General features: G+C 40.0%; 1 protein-coding gene across 1 annotated transcript; it reads left to right on the top strand.

Moving 5' to 3' along the window:
* Window positions 1-279: 279 nt before the first annotated feature.
* On the top strand, window positions 280-12,328 carry fbxl9 (F-box and leucine rich repeat protein). The gene is made up of 11 exons (XM_069686171.1): window positions 280-534; window positions 991-1,092; window positions 1,178-1,312; window positions 4,393-4,572; window positions 6,339-6,644; window positions 6,896-7,112; window positions 9,276-9,433; window positions 9,530-9,745; window positions 9,923-10,135; window positions 10,215-10,432; window positions 10,513-12,328. The coding sequence occupies exons 1-11, from the start codon at window positions 481-483 to the stop codon at window positions 10,679-10,681; spliced, it is 1,968 nt and encodes a 655-aa protein (XP_069542272.1). The 5' UTR covers window positions 280-480; the 3' UTR covers window positions 10,682-12,328.
* Window positions 12,329-12,351: the final 23 nt, after the last annotated feature.

Genomic DNA, 12,351 nt, shown 5'->3' with positions numbered 1-12,351 from the left:
CAATAATTTTCCTTTTTGTAGGTCAGAGGATTTATTTTTATTGCTTTGTGTGGGTGAAAAAAAACATTCCTATCAACTGAATGTAGGGGAACCAGGGCAAAACCTCATTACCCACAATGCTCCGCCCACTGACGTCAGTGTTTACTCTGCGGTCAGCTGATCCAACTGAAGTCGGACAGCAGACGGAAACGTACAGACTGTGGTACATTGTAAAGTAGCTTAGTGAGGTGACAGCAGGCTGCACAGCTCGTCTTTTGTTTCCAGTGATATGAAATTTGTTCAAATTAGTGATTAGTTAACTGATGAAAATAATGCAACTTATCGGCCTTTCATCACGTAGAAGCTAATGTTTTTAGCTTAACGGCTAACGTTAGTAACGCAACAGCTTTCAAACTTGTGCAGCTAGCTTACATAGTAAATGGCTAGTTGAGACGCTTGTGATGGTCCAGAGTTCTTTGTAACAACGAAGGAGAAGCTGAGATGGAAGACTGCAATGGGGAGGACATTATGGAAACACCGGAGCTTCCTCTGGAGGTGGGTCAATCTATTAGTTACATCATACACTATGGGCGTTGCATGTAAAGCCATAGTGACAGTGGATGAGACTGGTCATGACTGTTATTGTCAAAGGACCAAATGTCTTTCACTCATACAGTGAAGTCATTTAAGTTAATAATGTGATGTAAGATTAGCCTGGGATGGAATTTTCCCTTCCAGGATCAACAAACTTTAGAGCTCCAATGATTAATCAATAGTTCGTTTTATCAATTGAAAGAAAATTAATCGCCAAATGTTTTGATAATTGATTAATTGTTTTGTTGATTTTTTCAAGCAAAAATGTGTCACATTTGTACTAGCTCATTAAACGTTAGGATTTGCTGCTTTTAGTAATTTTGTAATTGAAAAGTCTTGGGTTTTGGTTTTGGCATTAGTTGCAGCCCTAATAGATTTTAATGTAACCGAATGCTGTATTTCTATCTCTTATTGTAGATCATTATTTACATCCTGAGCTTTCTTCAAACGTCAGACAGGAAGGAAGCCTCGCTGGTATGTCACAGCTGGTACATTGCCAGTCAGGACCTCAGCTTTCAGGTAATTTGCACCTGAGCAGAGAGGATTTGCACTCTGGGGTAGAGTTAGCCACATGTAACCTCTCTGTCTGTTTCTTTCTGGGCAGAAAAATGTCACCTTCAGCTTCCCAGCTTCAGCCTTGTCCCTGGAGCTGATCAGAGGTCTGGGGAGAAAGTCACGCTGCAGTCTGATTATCAGCCAGCTGGATGGACACAGTATGTCCAGATTGCTGCTTCTGGAGGTGCAGTACACTGTTATTATGATTAAATAATTTAAAACAATTTAGTTTAGATCTCTTTAGAAAATAGCTGTGTGTACATGTTAACAGTCCTGATGTAATGTTTAAAAGGATGTTGATAGAGAAAGCTTTACAGATGTTGGGCTTCATTTTCTTGAATAGATTTATGAGTGTTGTACTTTGTAGTGAACTGTCTCGGGGGACTTGAACACTTGAACACTGACGCAGGCTCTCTTCTTCAGTGTATCAGTCACTTTTATAATAATGTACTTGAACCTACTTGAAGTGATATACAACCTAGTTGTTCTGGTTTTGTTATATGTTTGTTGTTGGGCCTGTTGGAGCTATCTGCACTGTTTTACATCTACTGACATAAAAGTTCAAGAAAGCATTGGATGCAAAATAAGTTTACGTCCCTGAGTGCTGGATAACTCATGGACCTTTTTAATGTTTTTATGAAATTGATATTAAACATTTTAGGTTGAGAAAAACATTAGCATCTTTTAAAATGCATAATGTTGATACATGTTAAGAAAATGGAAACAATATGCTCCGTTTATGCCTTTTCATAGAGATTCCAATTGTTCAAGATGTGAGTGTTGAACAGCAAAATCAAAGAACAAAATTGAAGGAACTGGTCAATGATACCACTTTTTATACACATCATCAGTCCCAATCAGTCATTGACTTTTTTCTAACATCTACAGAGAAACAAGAAGTTATTTCAATTGCTGTTATGCATGCTGTTTGTCTATAACCGACTTTCTGTTGTTATTTTCCCTCCTTGTTGCGAATCCGCCACCAGACTCTTGCAACGCAGTGTCTCACTTCTCACTCACTGTTGATGTCATTTCTGCTTGTGATAAAATCCAGTCCTTCTCACAAATAATATCACACAGCAGCGATACAGTTGGATGCAGAAAAAGCTTTCCAAATGATGTAATGGGGATTTGTGTGAGATGTCTTGGACTGGTTTGGTGTTGGGATGGAGTTTGTGAACTGGATTAAATCATTTGTTATTCACTTGATGCTAGTGTCAAGACTAGGCTAGTGGACAAAACAGGGATGCCTAGTTTTTCCATTCCTTTTTGCCCTCACACCAGCGCCAATTGGAGAACAAATTAGGAGTTATTAGGAAGATGTTACTTACTTAGAACTACACACAAGATAGTATTATATGTGTCAATGTTAAACTTTTTCTTACACCCCCTTAGATTGTGTCACAGCTTCTCTGTAAATATGAAATAACTGTGTAATATCAGGATATACAAATAATTGATAATATATTCAGGCCTTGAGTGAATTTTGGCAATACAGTTTTATTTTCATCATATGATGGGGCACCTTAGGCTTTGTTTATCTGGTAATAAAAGCGTCACACAGCGTCTGTGGAAACTTTTTTTTGCAGCTCTAATTTGAATTGTTTACCTGGAGAGATGACATGAGCTCTCTCTTCCTCGTATATGTAAAATTATTCTGATAAAGATGAACATGCTCCCCAGAATACTTAATCTCCTACTGTTTTTACCTTTATGGATATTTAGATATGTTCTTCTGGAAAAGTCATTCTCTTGATTTATTTGACGTAATAAAAAGCTCAAAATTAGGATGAAGACTGCCGGAAGAACAGAAGACTTAGCCCTCCCTAAATGGCCACAGTTACATTTAAAATGAAGACTGGTCATAGATAAATGATTCCCCACTTTCCTAGATTGGTTCAGTAAACGAAAAAAATATGCTGAAAAAACGCAAACCTGGACATTAAGAAAACATTTCTAGGAAAAAACACTGGGTGAAGTGATTGCTCCGTGAGTGGGAAATTGTGTTTTGTTATGTAGCATTCACAATTGATCATTTTAGGGATTTATACCAGGACAGTACAATGAGGTCGTTACAGAGACTTCAACAAACCTTTTACATTTAATTGGAACAGTTTTATGTTACCCTCATGTGAAAAAGTTTTTTTTATTGAAGTGAAGAGACTAAAAAAACATTCACATTCGTTCTTGTTGCTCAGTCCCTCAGATATAAGTGGTGATATCTTGGTGGTGTTGAATACATGAAGGATGAGATTGGAGTTTGTTTCTCTCATTTCTTTAGGCAGTATAGGATCTTCAAAACAGATGCGGTGGTAGGGGAAGATATGAGACATAGTGGTAGGTTTGTGTGGATGTTAAAGAGATACAGAACTGAACTATGAATCGTTTTACTGAAGAACACCTGGAGCTCCCTCATAGAGGAAAATGAACTCTTGTTATAGAACACTGAGGCCAAATACGACAAATTTGGATAGGTGAAAAAAGGTATGATAAAGGAGTATTTCTTTTTGTACGTCTCCCTCTTCCCTGTACTTTAAAACAGTTGGGGGTTTTTTGTTGTCGAAAGTGTTGCTGCTGTCATGTGGTGACCTAGTTACTCTGATGGCTATAACCGTTTTCACTTTAAAAGATCGCATGCTTCTTTGTGGGTTCAGAAAATTCCCTCACCTTAAGGGCTTTATTCTACTTAGAAACCATTTAATAAGGTCTCTCCTCCTGAAAGGCAACATAATGTGTTCAAGGGAGAGGAAATTCTGAATCATTTCTTAAACATGGTTCATTCTCTTGAGTATTTGCATGGTATTATTTTAATTTCCTGTCATAATGATCAGGATGTCATAGCACAGTCAAAAATAAATCAATTAGAGTCCAAAGTTCAGTAAGTTTATTATAGCCTGATATCACAAGGTGTGCCTCTAAAAGACTGAACATTAAAAAAAACATTAATTAGAAACATTTGCAAAACATAAACTGTATATTTGTGAAATGATTTATATGAAATGACATTGTCAACAGTAAAAAGATTTAAAAAGATTTGGTACTATACACAATAACCACAAAAAGGTCTGGCACATTCACACCTTTGAAACAGTTGAAAACACCTATCTACAAAAATGTGTTACATAGAGTATGTAACCATAGGCAGAAAAACTTCTGTGAAAAGTTTGTTACTTGCCTTATTGACCCTCATCATAATAAGGTGTGTTTATTTGCATGTGAACTTGTAAACACTGAATTTCCCCTTGAATTTCCACCTGTCCTCAGGTGGGTCTGTGTCTGGGCTCTAAGTTGGAGAGCTTGGCCCTGCCTGGTAGCAGTATAACAGAGGCCTCTCTGCTGGCCCTCCTCCCTCGCCTCACCTCCCTACGCAGGCTGGACCTCAGGGGCCTGGACAGCCTCTTCATGTCCGGGGCTTTCCTCTCCAGGGAGGAGCACAGACAGCAGGTATTGTATTGTATGGAAAGGTGGGATGTTCTGTAGAGGTTGGCCATTTTTTCACTCACACTAGAATTGCCCGTCCTCAAAACAAGGGTTGAAAGCCCTGAAAGCCTGTTACTCTGGAATAATCTTGTATGTATATCTTAATGCATACTATGTTTGAACACTAGAGATGAAGTAATGGGGAAAAAAACATTAAAACCAAACCCATTTTAGGACTGAGACACTATCCTAAAACCGTGTAGCTACATCTTTCTTCAAAATCTAGGGAGGATCAATATCAGATTTTTTTTAACTGCTTAGATATAATCTTAAAGATTTTCATTTAAAGAAATGTCTGTTAAGTCACAATCTATCGCCGAATGAGGTAACACAATCTTGATTTAGCCTATGGCCCACTGATGAAAGCCTTTGCATTAGCAGTATATAGTATTAGTATGGACTGGGTGTCTGTGGCGACATTTGCAGAAAATATCACAAGGCGCCCAGCTAGTGAGGCATTTTCCATCAGCCAGCAGTGGTTGGTCTGCCAGAGAGGGTATGCGGAGCTAAGCGGCTGCTTTTCCGGTCTCTGCAAGTGTTGCGAGTAAACAGTAATCTACTATGGCTGAACAAACAAAGAAAAGATCTGTAGATGACTACAAATACAACAAAATTCAAAAATAAGTGAAAATACAAAGAAAAAGAAACAGATTCGATGAAGCAAACAGTCTAAAAAGGAAAGCGACCGTCAGCCAGGAAAATCAAGAGTTACAACCGTAACAAAGGGAGCCATCCGTAGACGTCTGGTTAAATTGGGACGCATTCACCCACATGTCCTTTTTATTGCCATTAGGTGCCGGCAAACAGAACAAAACTGAGAACTTCAAGATTATGACTTTAACATTTTTAAAATTAATATACTCCAGAATGTTCTAATTGTATATGAAAAGGTTTGTATGAATTGCTTTAAAACGGAGCCAAAAACCAAACCATGTTGACGTCACTAACAGCAATCTGGCTGTATAGTCTTGAAACTGCTTTCATACTGCACCCTCTGTCACGGAGAGACGGCAACTATTAGCTAATGAGAACTTTATCAAGTGAAAGCTAGTTTTTGAGTTAGCCACTGCTAGCCTTAGCTCAACAAAATTTAGCTCAGCTTATATCTGTTATTTAAAATAATCAGTTTTGATTTAGACTATCAACATGTCCGTTACTCGTTTGTTAGTTGACAACTAATTAAGGCAGAAGATACATTTTATTATTATAAAGAACAAAGCAAAAATCCTAGCTTAGCTCCTGCTAAAGAAAACATGACTAGCTTAGCAGAGAAATGTTAGCATGTAAGCTTTTGACTCTAGTTGAATTCATGTCATTTCATATGGTTAAGCTAATGTGAATATACAGTACCAGTCAAAAGTTTGGACACATTTTCTCATACAAGTGAATGGGAAAGTGTGTCCAAACTTTTGACTGGTAGTGTATTAAATAAACCGACAGTCAACAAAACTATTTTTTCTCAACTTTGCTGAGTCAGCTAAAATGAATGCACTCTGCCTTTGCTGAGCTGCATTAGATCTGCTTTTTCCAACATTTCTACTAGTACGACTAAAGCCATGATTTTTATCTCCTTTGGGAAAATGGATGAGGGTGCTATGCTGGGTATTCCTGTCAGTATTTCAGTGTATAAATGTAACCTTTCATGCTACTGCCCCACATGACATTTTTTATTATCTTTGTGTTGTTTACACAGCTTTATTGTTTTAACATCTTCCATCTTCTTGTTCCAGGTCAGGTTAGCTCTGTCGGGTCTGGAGGAGCTCGACCTGTCTGACCTGCGCTACCTCTCTGACCTCACCTTTAACCGGCTCACCGGCTGTACCCCGCGCCTCCGCCGCCTCTCACTGGCCGGCTGCCATATCGCTTTCGAGTTCGATCCGTATCGAGGCTGCCCGGTGGGAGCTGTTGAGGACTCGTCAGCGTTGCTGTCACTAAGGAACCTGCGGAGGCTGTTAACTGAGCAGAAATCGACCCTCATAGCTCTGGACCTCAGCAGAACCTCCATCACCCCTGAGTCACTGCGCACTGTTGCACAGGTCAGGATGCCTTTAGACCCTGCAACAGCGACTTCATTACAGGAGAAACCAGGAATTTAACTGCTCAAATCACACCTCAGCATCTATTTGCCAGTTTCTGCAGAGACTGTATTCTGCTTTAAACTTCTGAAGAGATTTAGAATCTTTTCATTATTTCATTATTCTTGTGTTACAGATGCTTGTCCTCACAGAAGACTCATACTGCAGGGATTTTGAGTGTTTTTCATCAGTTGATATTCTCTCTGTTCCAGGTTCAGGGTTTGGTCCTCGAAGAGCTGCGTCTGCATGGCTGTAAGGAGCTCACTGATTACTCAGTGGAGGTTCTGGTGAAGCACCAGCCGGACCTCCAGACACTGGACATCAGCTCCTGCACAGAGCTGACCAACAGGTCTGTAGAGGCCACAGCAAAGGGCCTTAAGTCAGTGACACACCTGTCCTTGTCCCGCGACTGGAGGATCACTGAAAAAGGTGAATATAATTTTTTTTGTGTCAATAAAAGGCTTAAATATTCTTTTGTAAATATAACACAACCAAAACTTATAAAATCTCACTCAGTAGCCATGAGAACAGGCAGTGTTCATTACACCCAGAGCTTAATCAACAGCTACAAAATATAATTGCTTTATCCTGTTGGGTTCATGAATTTGCTCAGCAAATTAAACAGCAGTCAGCCTGTTGAGTTATGAAATATTGTTGTGCAATATTGAAGTTGACACGTAGTCCTGATGGTAGCACTGAAGAAAAGCAGATGAAGTCCAGATTGATAAGGGTTTAACATCTATGAACTATGACTGTTTGCGTCGGTCTGCACATTTGATTTATATATATTTATTGAGTTCAAGCAAACCATGTAAGTTAAAGCTGCCGCTGGAGCAAAAGTAAGGGAGTCACAAAACATATTAGGGTACATCTTCTGGGGATCGGGAATATCCACAACATGAGAATCCTACCATTGTTTTTTTAGACAGCTTGTTGTGATGGAATTCGTGTAGCTTGACAAACCAGAAACAGAAGAAGACTCAGGAGACTCAGATGGCTTAAATTGAAGAGTTATATAGCTTGGCCAAGGAGAAGTGACAGAAACAATACACTCTGAGGCGTGATGTACTGCCAAGTCAATTCTACCAGACCATTCCTCGTGCTCGGTATTTAACCCTTCGGATGACGTGGTGTCTATCTACTATCTACCATATAAGGACCTCACTAACGCCAATAGTCCTAATCTTAGAATTACATTGTAAGCAATCTTACCTACAGTTCTCAGTCTCAAGTGCGCAGAGTGTGTTAAGAGAAGTCATGTGAGGTTTGGAGCCACTCTGCCGATAACAACAGATAACTCGAAGACCAACACGCGGATGGTGCATATCTTCATCAGCACACAGTAGGATTTATGATTCGCAGTGTTATAAAGTCACTCTGCACTTTGAGAATACTATCCTAGACCGTTTGGGCCTCAGCGAATTTAACAAATATCTCTTTACTCTAAGACCTGAATAAGGAAAATTCCACCACACTTCAGGGGGCAGTATTAATGTGATGTAGGCGCTTAATGAAAGGTCAGGAGGTCACTTAGATCATGAGGAATCATATTCTGGAGATTATGAATATTCATTCATAATGTGTAGGCAATCTGGCCAGTACTTGTTGAGATATCTTCCTCATGAGCACAAATAATAATTGTAATTAAATGCGTGCAAGTTTTTTTAAAACTGCACAACTCCATATTTTCATATGAAAATGAAACAAATGTGAGATATAAAGGGAGTCACTCTTAGAGACAAACCCAAGAATTATCTCCTAATTTTTAACACTTGTTTCTTTTATATGCTTACAGAGAGTAAACACCTACAGAGGACTAACCATGATTTGAAAATGTATAGTACCTTTGTATATTGTAGTGGTAAGATCTGTGTGTTCATGGCTTGTTGCCACCCAATGGTCAAATAAAGTCAGTTAATGTTGGTTTAAGGTTTGTTTATAATGAAATACAGTATCTTTTAGGGCTGCTAGATTATGGCAAAAACCATAATCACAAGGATTTTGGTCAATCATTGAGATCACAATTATTGAAAACTATTACTCATTGACTTTGGAACAGCAACCACTTATGCTAGTCTTTCACATTTTCAACTAATTCAACTAACAAATTGGCCGTGTCCCTTTTGTGGTGCAGACACCACCGTGTTACAAATCTTGAACAGTATTTGTTGCTGCTGCTCGTCAGACTCTTTGAAACCAAAGTGTCTCCAAACAATGGAATTACTTTTACCTTTCTTGATGACCAAAGGCTCTCTCTCTGTCATCTTGGCTCGGACTGAACTACATGCTGCTACAGCCTGGCGACTGAGTGTGGGCGGGGAAAAGGTCACTGCTGAGGGAAAGGGGCGCACTGGTTTTATATCACAGGATAGAACAAGAGCGTCATTGCGAAACGGAGTTCGGCAAAATAATTGTTTTAACTTGATTTTTTTTTATAAATCGCTGGAAGCCAAAGTCGTTACTGAAATTAAAATTCGATTAACTGAGCAGTCCTAGTATCTTTCCATTTCTCACCGTCCAGACACATTAACAGTCTCCTGTCTGTTATAAAATGTATTCTGCTTAACATTGATGATTTCCTGTCATCCACAGGTCTCGCTGACCTTCTGTCCCTCCCGTCCCTGAGGAGTCTGGATCTGTCTGAGTGTCTGCACGTCAGTGGCACAGAGATTGTGAGAGGCCTGAAGGGATCCAGCGGTGGCAGAGCGCAGCTGGAGACACTCAGCCTCAAGAGCTGCACCTACATTAGGGTGAGTGGGTGTGATTGCTCAGTCTGTAAGACTATGCATGTGTAACTGTGTCTGTGAAAACTGTGGCTCCTCCCTCCTCTCCCTTCCTCCCTTTAGGATCTTGCAGTTTTCTCTCTCACTCAGCTTCTTGGGGAAACTCTACGTGAGCTGGACTTGACTTCCTGTGTTAACGTGACTGACCTGTCAGTGCGGGCTATAGCCACCTACCTGCAGAGGCTGGTAATTTTGAGGCTTGGCTGTTGTAAAGAAATCACCGACTGGGGTCTGCTGGGGATGGAGGAAACAACCAAATGTGACCAGGACCAGGAAATGGTGAGAACTATATATAAATCAATCGATTCTTCTCAATTATATAGCCCCAAATCCCAAGAAAATGACACTTCAAATATAGAGCAGATCACTTGTGGTGTTCCAAGAGAAAATTAGGGAATAGCTTTTCTGTACTGTGGGAGTTACCTGTTTCTTGAATTTGTGCTCTTATCCACACAGGGAGACAGTGGTCCGCGGTTCACCCGGACCTTTGGCAACATGGGCTTCTTTAAACCTCCTCGTTTGCCGTTTGAGGAGCGACCCAAACTGGTGACACATGATGACCTGGAGCAGTTCAAACAACAGGCTGGATCTTCACTGTTAGCGCTCAGCAGGCTGCAGGAGCTGGACCTCTCTGCATGTCCCAAACTCACCGACAGCAGCATCACACAGGTGGGAGGAGTGGCAAATGTCTCACTTTGTATATCTCATGTTTTAGAAACTGTGTTAATACCTTTTCTCCTCTCTTCAGGTCTTGCGTTACCCAGACCTCCACTGTCTGTCCCTCTCCATGCTGCCGGAGATCACTGACGCCAGCCTGGCGTCTGTAGCTTTGCACTGCCGCAGCCTCACCAGCCTGGCACTCAGCCAATGTCCGGGTATCAGTGACCGTGGAGTGGCACAGGCTGCACCGTACCTCCACCGACTGCAACATCTCTACCTCTCCTGCTGTAACAACATCACTGACAGGTGAGTGGCGTACATGTCTGCTGTATTTTCACTCTCTGGTAAAGGAGGAATTCTTAATCTCTTGACCTCTTACCCCTCAGATCCTTATTCCTCCTCGTGCAGCACTGTAAGCGTTTGCGAACACTTGACATCTCAAGGTGCCAAAACATCTCCATAACAACAGTGGACCTCCTTCAGTCACAGCTGCCCTTCTTGGAAAACGTCCACTACAAGTTCATTGGCGGGGCTGATCTCACTCATACACTCTGACTGACAAGCTGAGTGTCCTGAATGACTGCTGGACCTTTTCGTTAACAAAACCTGCTGACCAAAGACTGCTCCGTGTGTCGAGCTCTTGCACATTTCGAGGATTTAGACAAGAACTGAAGGAAGAGCTAAAAAGTGGTCACCTATGATCCTGTCACCTATATGTCATTACTCAAGTGATTTTAAAGATAATTAACTGTCAAGTCCAAGTGGGAAAAACTGTGGATGTGATGTTTATGTGTTGTTTATGTGGTGCATCATCACTGAGGGAACAGCTTTTATTTAAGTACAGCCTGAAGAGAAATCAGCTGCCACAAGAAGAAGAAAAATATGTCTCACAAACATTTCTTTCTAGAAGGTAAATGTTGCAGAAACAAGAGGTTATAAATGTACTGTGAAGCAACAAGGTACTTTAAGCAGACAGAAGACAGAAGCTTTGCCGTACAAACACATTTTGTTGAGGTTGAAAGTTAATTCTTAATAATATATATTATAGTAATGGTAATGTATTTAATAATTCTAAATTATAGGACACAACTTAAAATGTTAACTGTGGTTTATATAATTAGTCCACTTATATAAATGACATTCTAATGTTTGCTTAACCAAAGCATATTTCTCTTGTGTTTTCAGCACTAAAAGGAGCTAACACGTCCTTTAATTCTTATTGTCTTTATAGATTTGTTGACAGTGATTTTGATTAATTTCTCAATCTTTTTTTTTTTTTTCTCAACATCAATACAGAAGATTTTTTTTTTACAATGTCAGTTCTATTCTGCAAAAAAATGGGATTTCTACACCTACTAAGGCCACGTCTGCATCTACTTCTACGACCAAGCTAAAGACTAATTACTCCAAGGCTAAGTAGGAGTATGCTTGGCCTCTTTCAAAAGGTAGAGCAGGTATTACTTTTCGTTTAGAGCATGTCAGCTGTGTTTCTGCCTTCATTTGCTGCATTAACAGAGTCTATGAGTGTTTAAATATTTAAGGGAGATGTGATTAGCTGTATAATAGTCACAACATGCTCAATGAAAATCTCTTGATATTTATTGATTACTGCAAGCTCACTGTTAAGCACAAACTGCCGTGTCAAACTAACTTGAATTCATTTGAAGGTGTCTCCTTAAAGAGGGGGTGTTATGCTGTTTCACAATTTAAGACATATGTATAATTTTATGTCCAGACTAAACATTGGTGAAGTTTAAAATCTGTAGTAATCCCCAGGCCGTAAACGCGGGGTTACAGACAGTTTTTTCTACATGCTCCACTGGCTTCAGAGAGCTGGCCAATCAGAAGAAAGTGGGCTTGTAGGGGTGGGGTTTCTTAAAGGGACAGACCTGACTGAGTCGTTTCAGGCAGAGGCTGTATGAGGGCCTGCACAGAGCACCAGTGTGAGAAAAATGAGTTTTTTTAACTGTAAATTATGCAAAGCTACTCCACAGGTATCACAGAACGAAATATGAAGCTTGAAATTAGCATAATACCCCACCGTTAAGTTGTCAAATGTAGCCTGATTATAGACATATTATTCCTTTATTCTGTAAGTACACTGTTGACATTTTTACAGTTGTAACACTGTATGATGCACTATGACAGAGGGAGGCTGTAAAGATGAAAACTAAGGAGAAATTATGATGATTTTATAAATAAATCAGCAAAACAAACACACGCTT

The sequence above is a fragment of the Semicossyphus pulcher genome, unplaced genomic scaffold (genome assembly GCF_022749685.1).
Source record: "Semicossyphus pulcher isolate SPU_LCO1_2020_fin unplaced genomic scaffold, fSemPul1.0.p SCAF_8, whole genome shotgun sequence".
Taxonomy (NCBI): Eukaryota; Metazoa; Chordata; class Actinopteri; order Labriformes; family Labridae; genus Semicossyphus; species Semicossyphus pulcher.
Note: the sequence above shows the minus strand (reverse complement) of the source record. Positions and strands in the feature narration are given on the sequence as shown.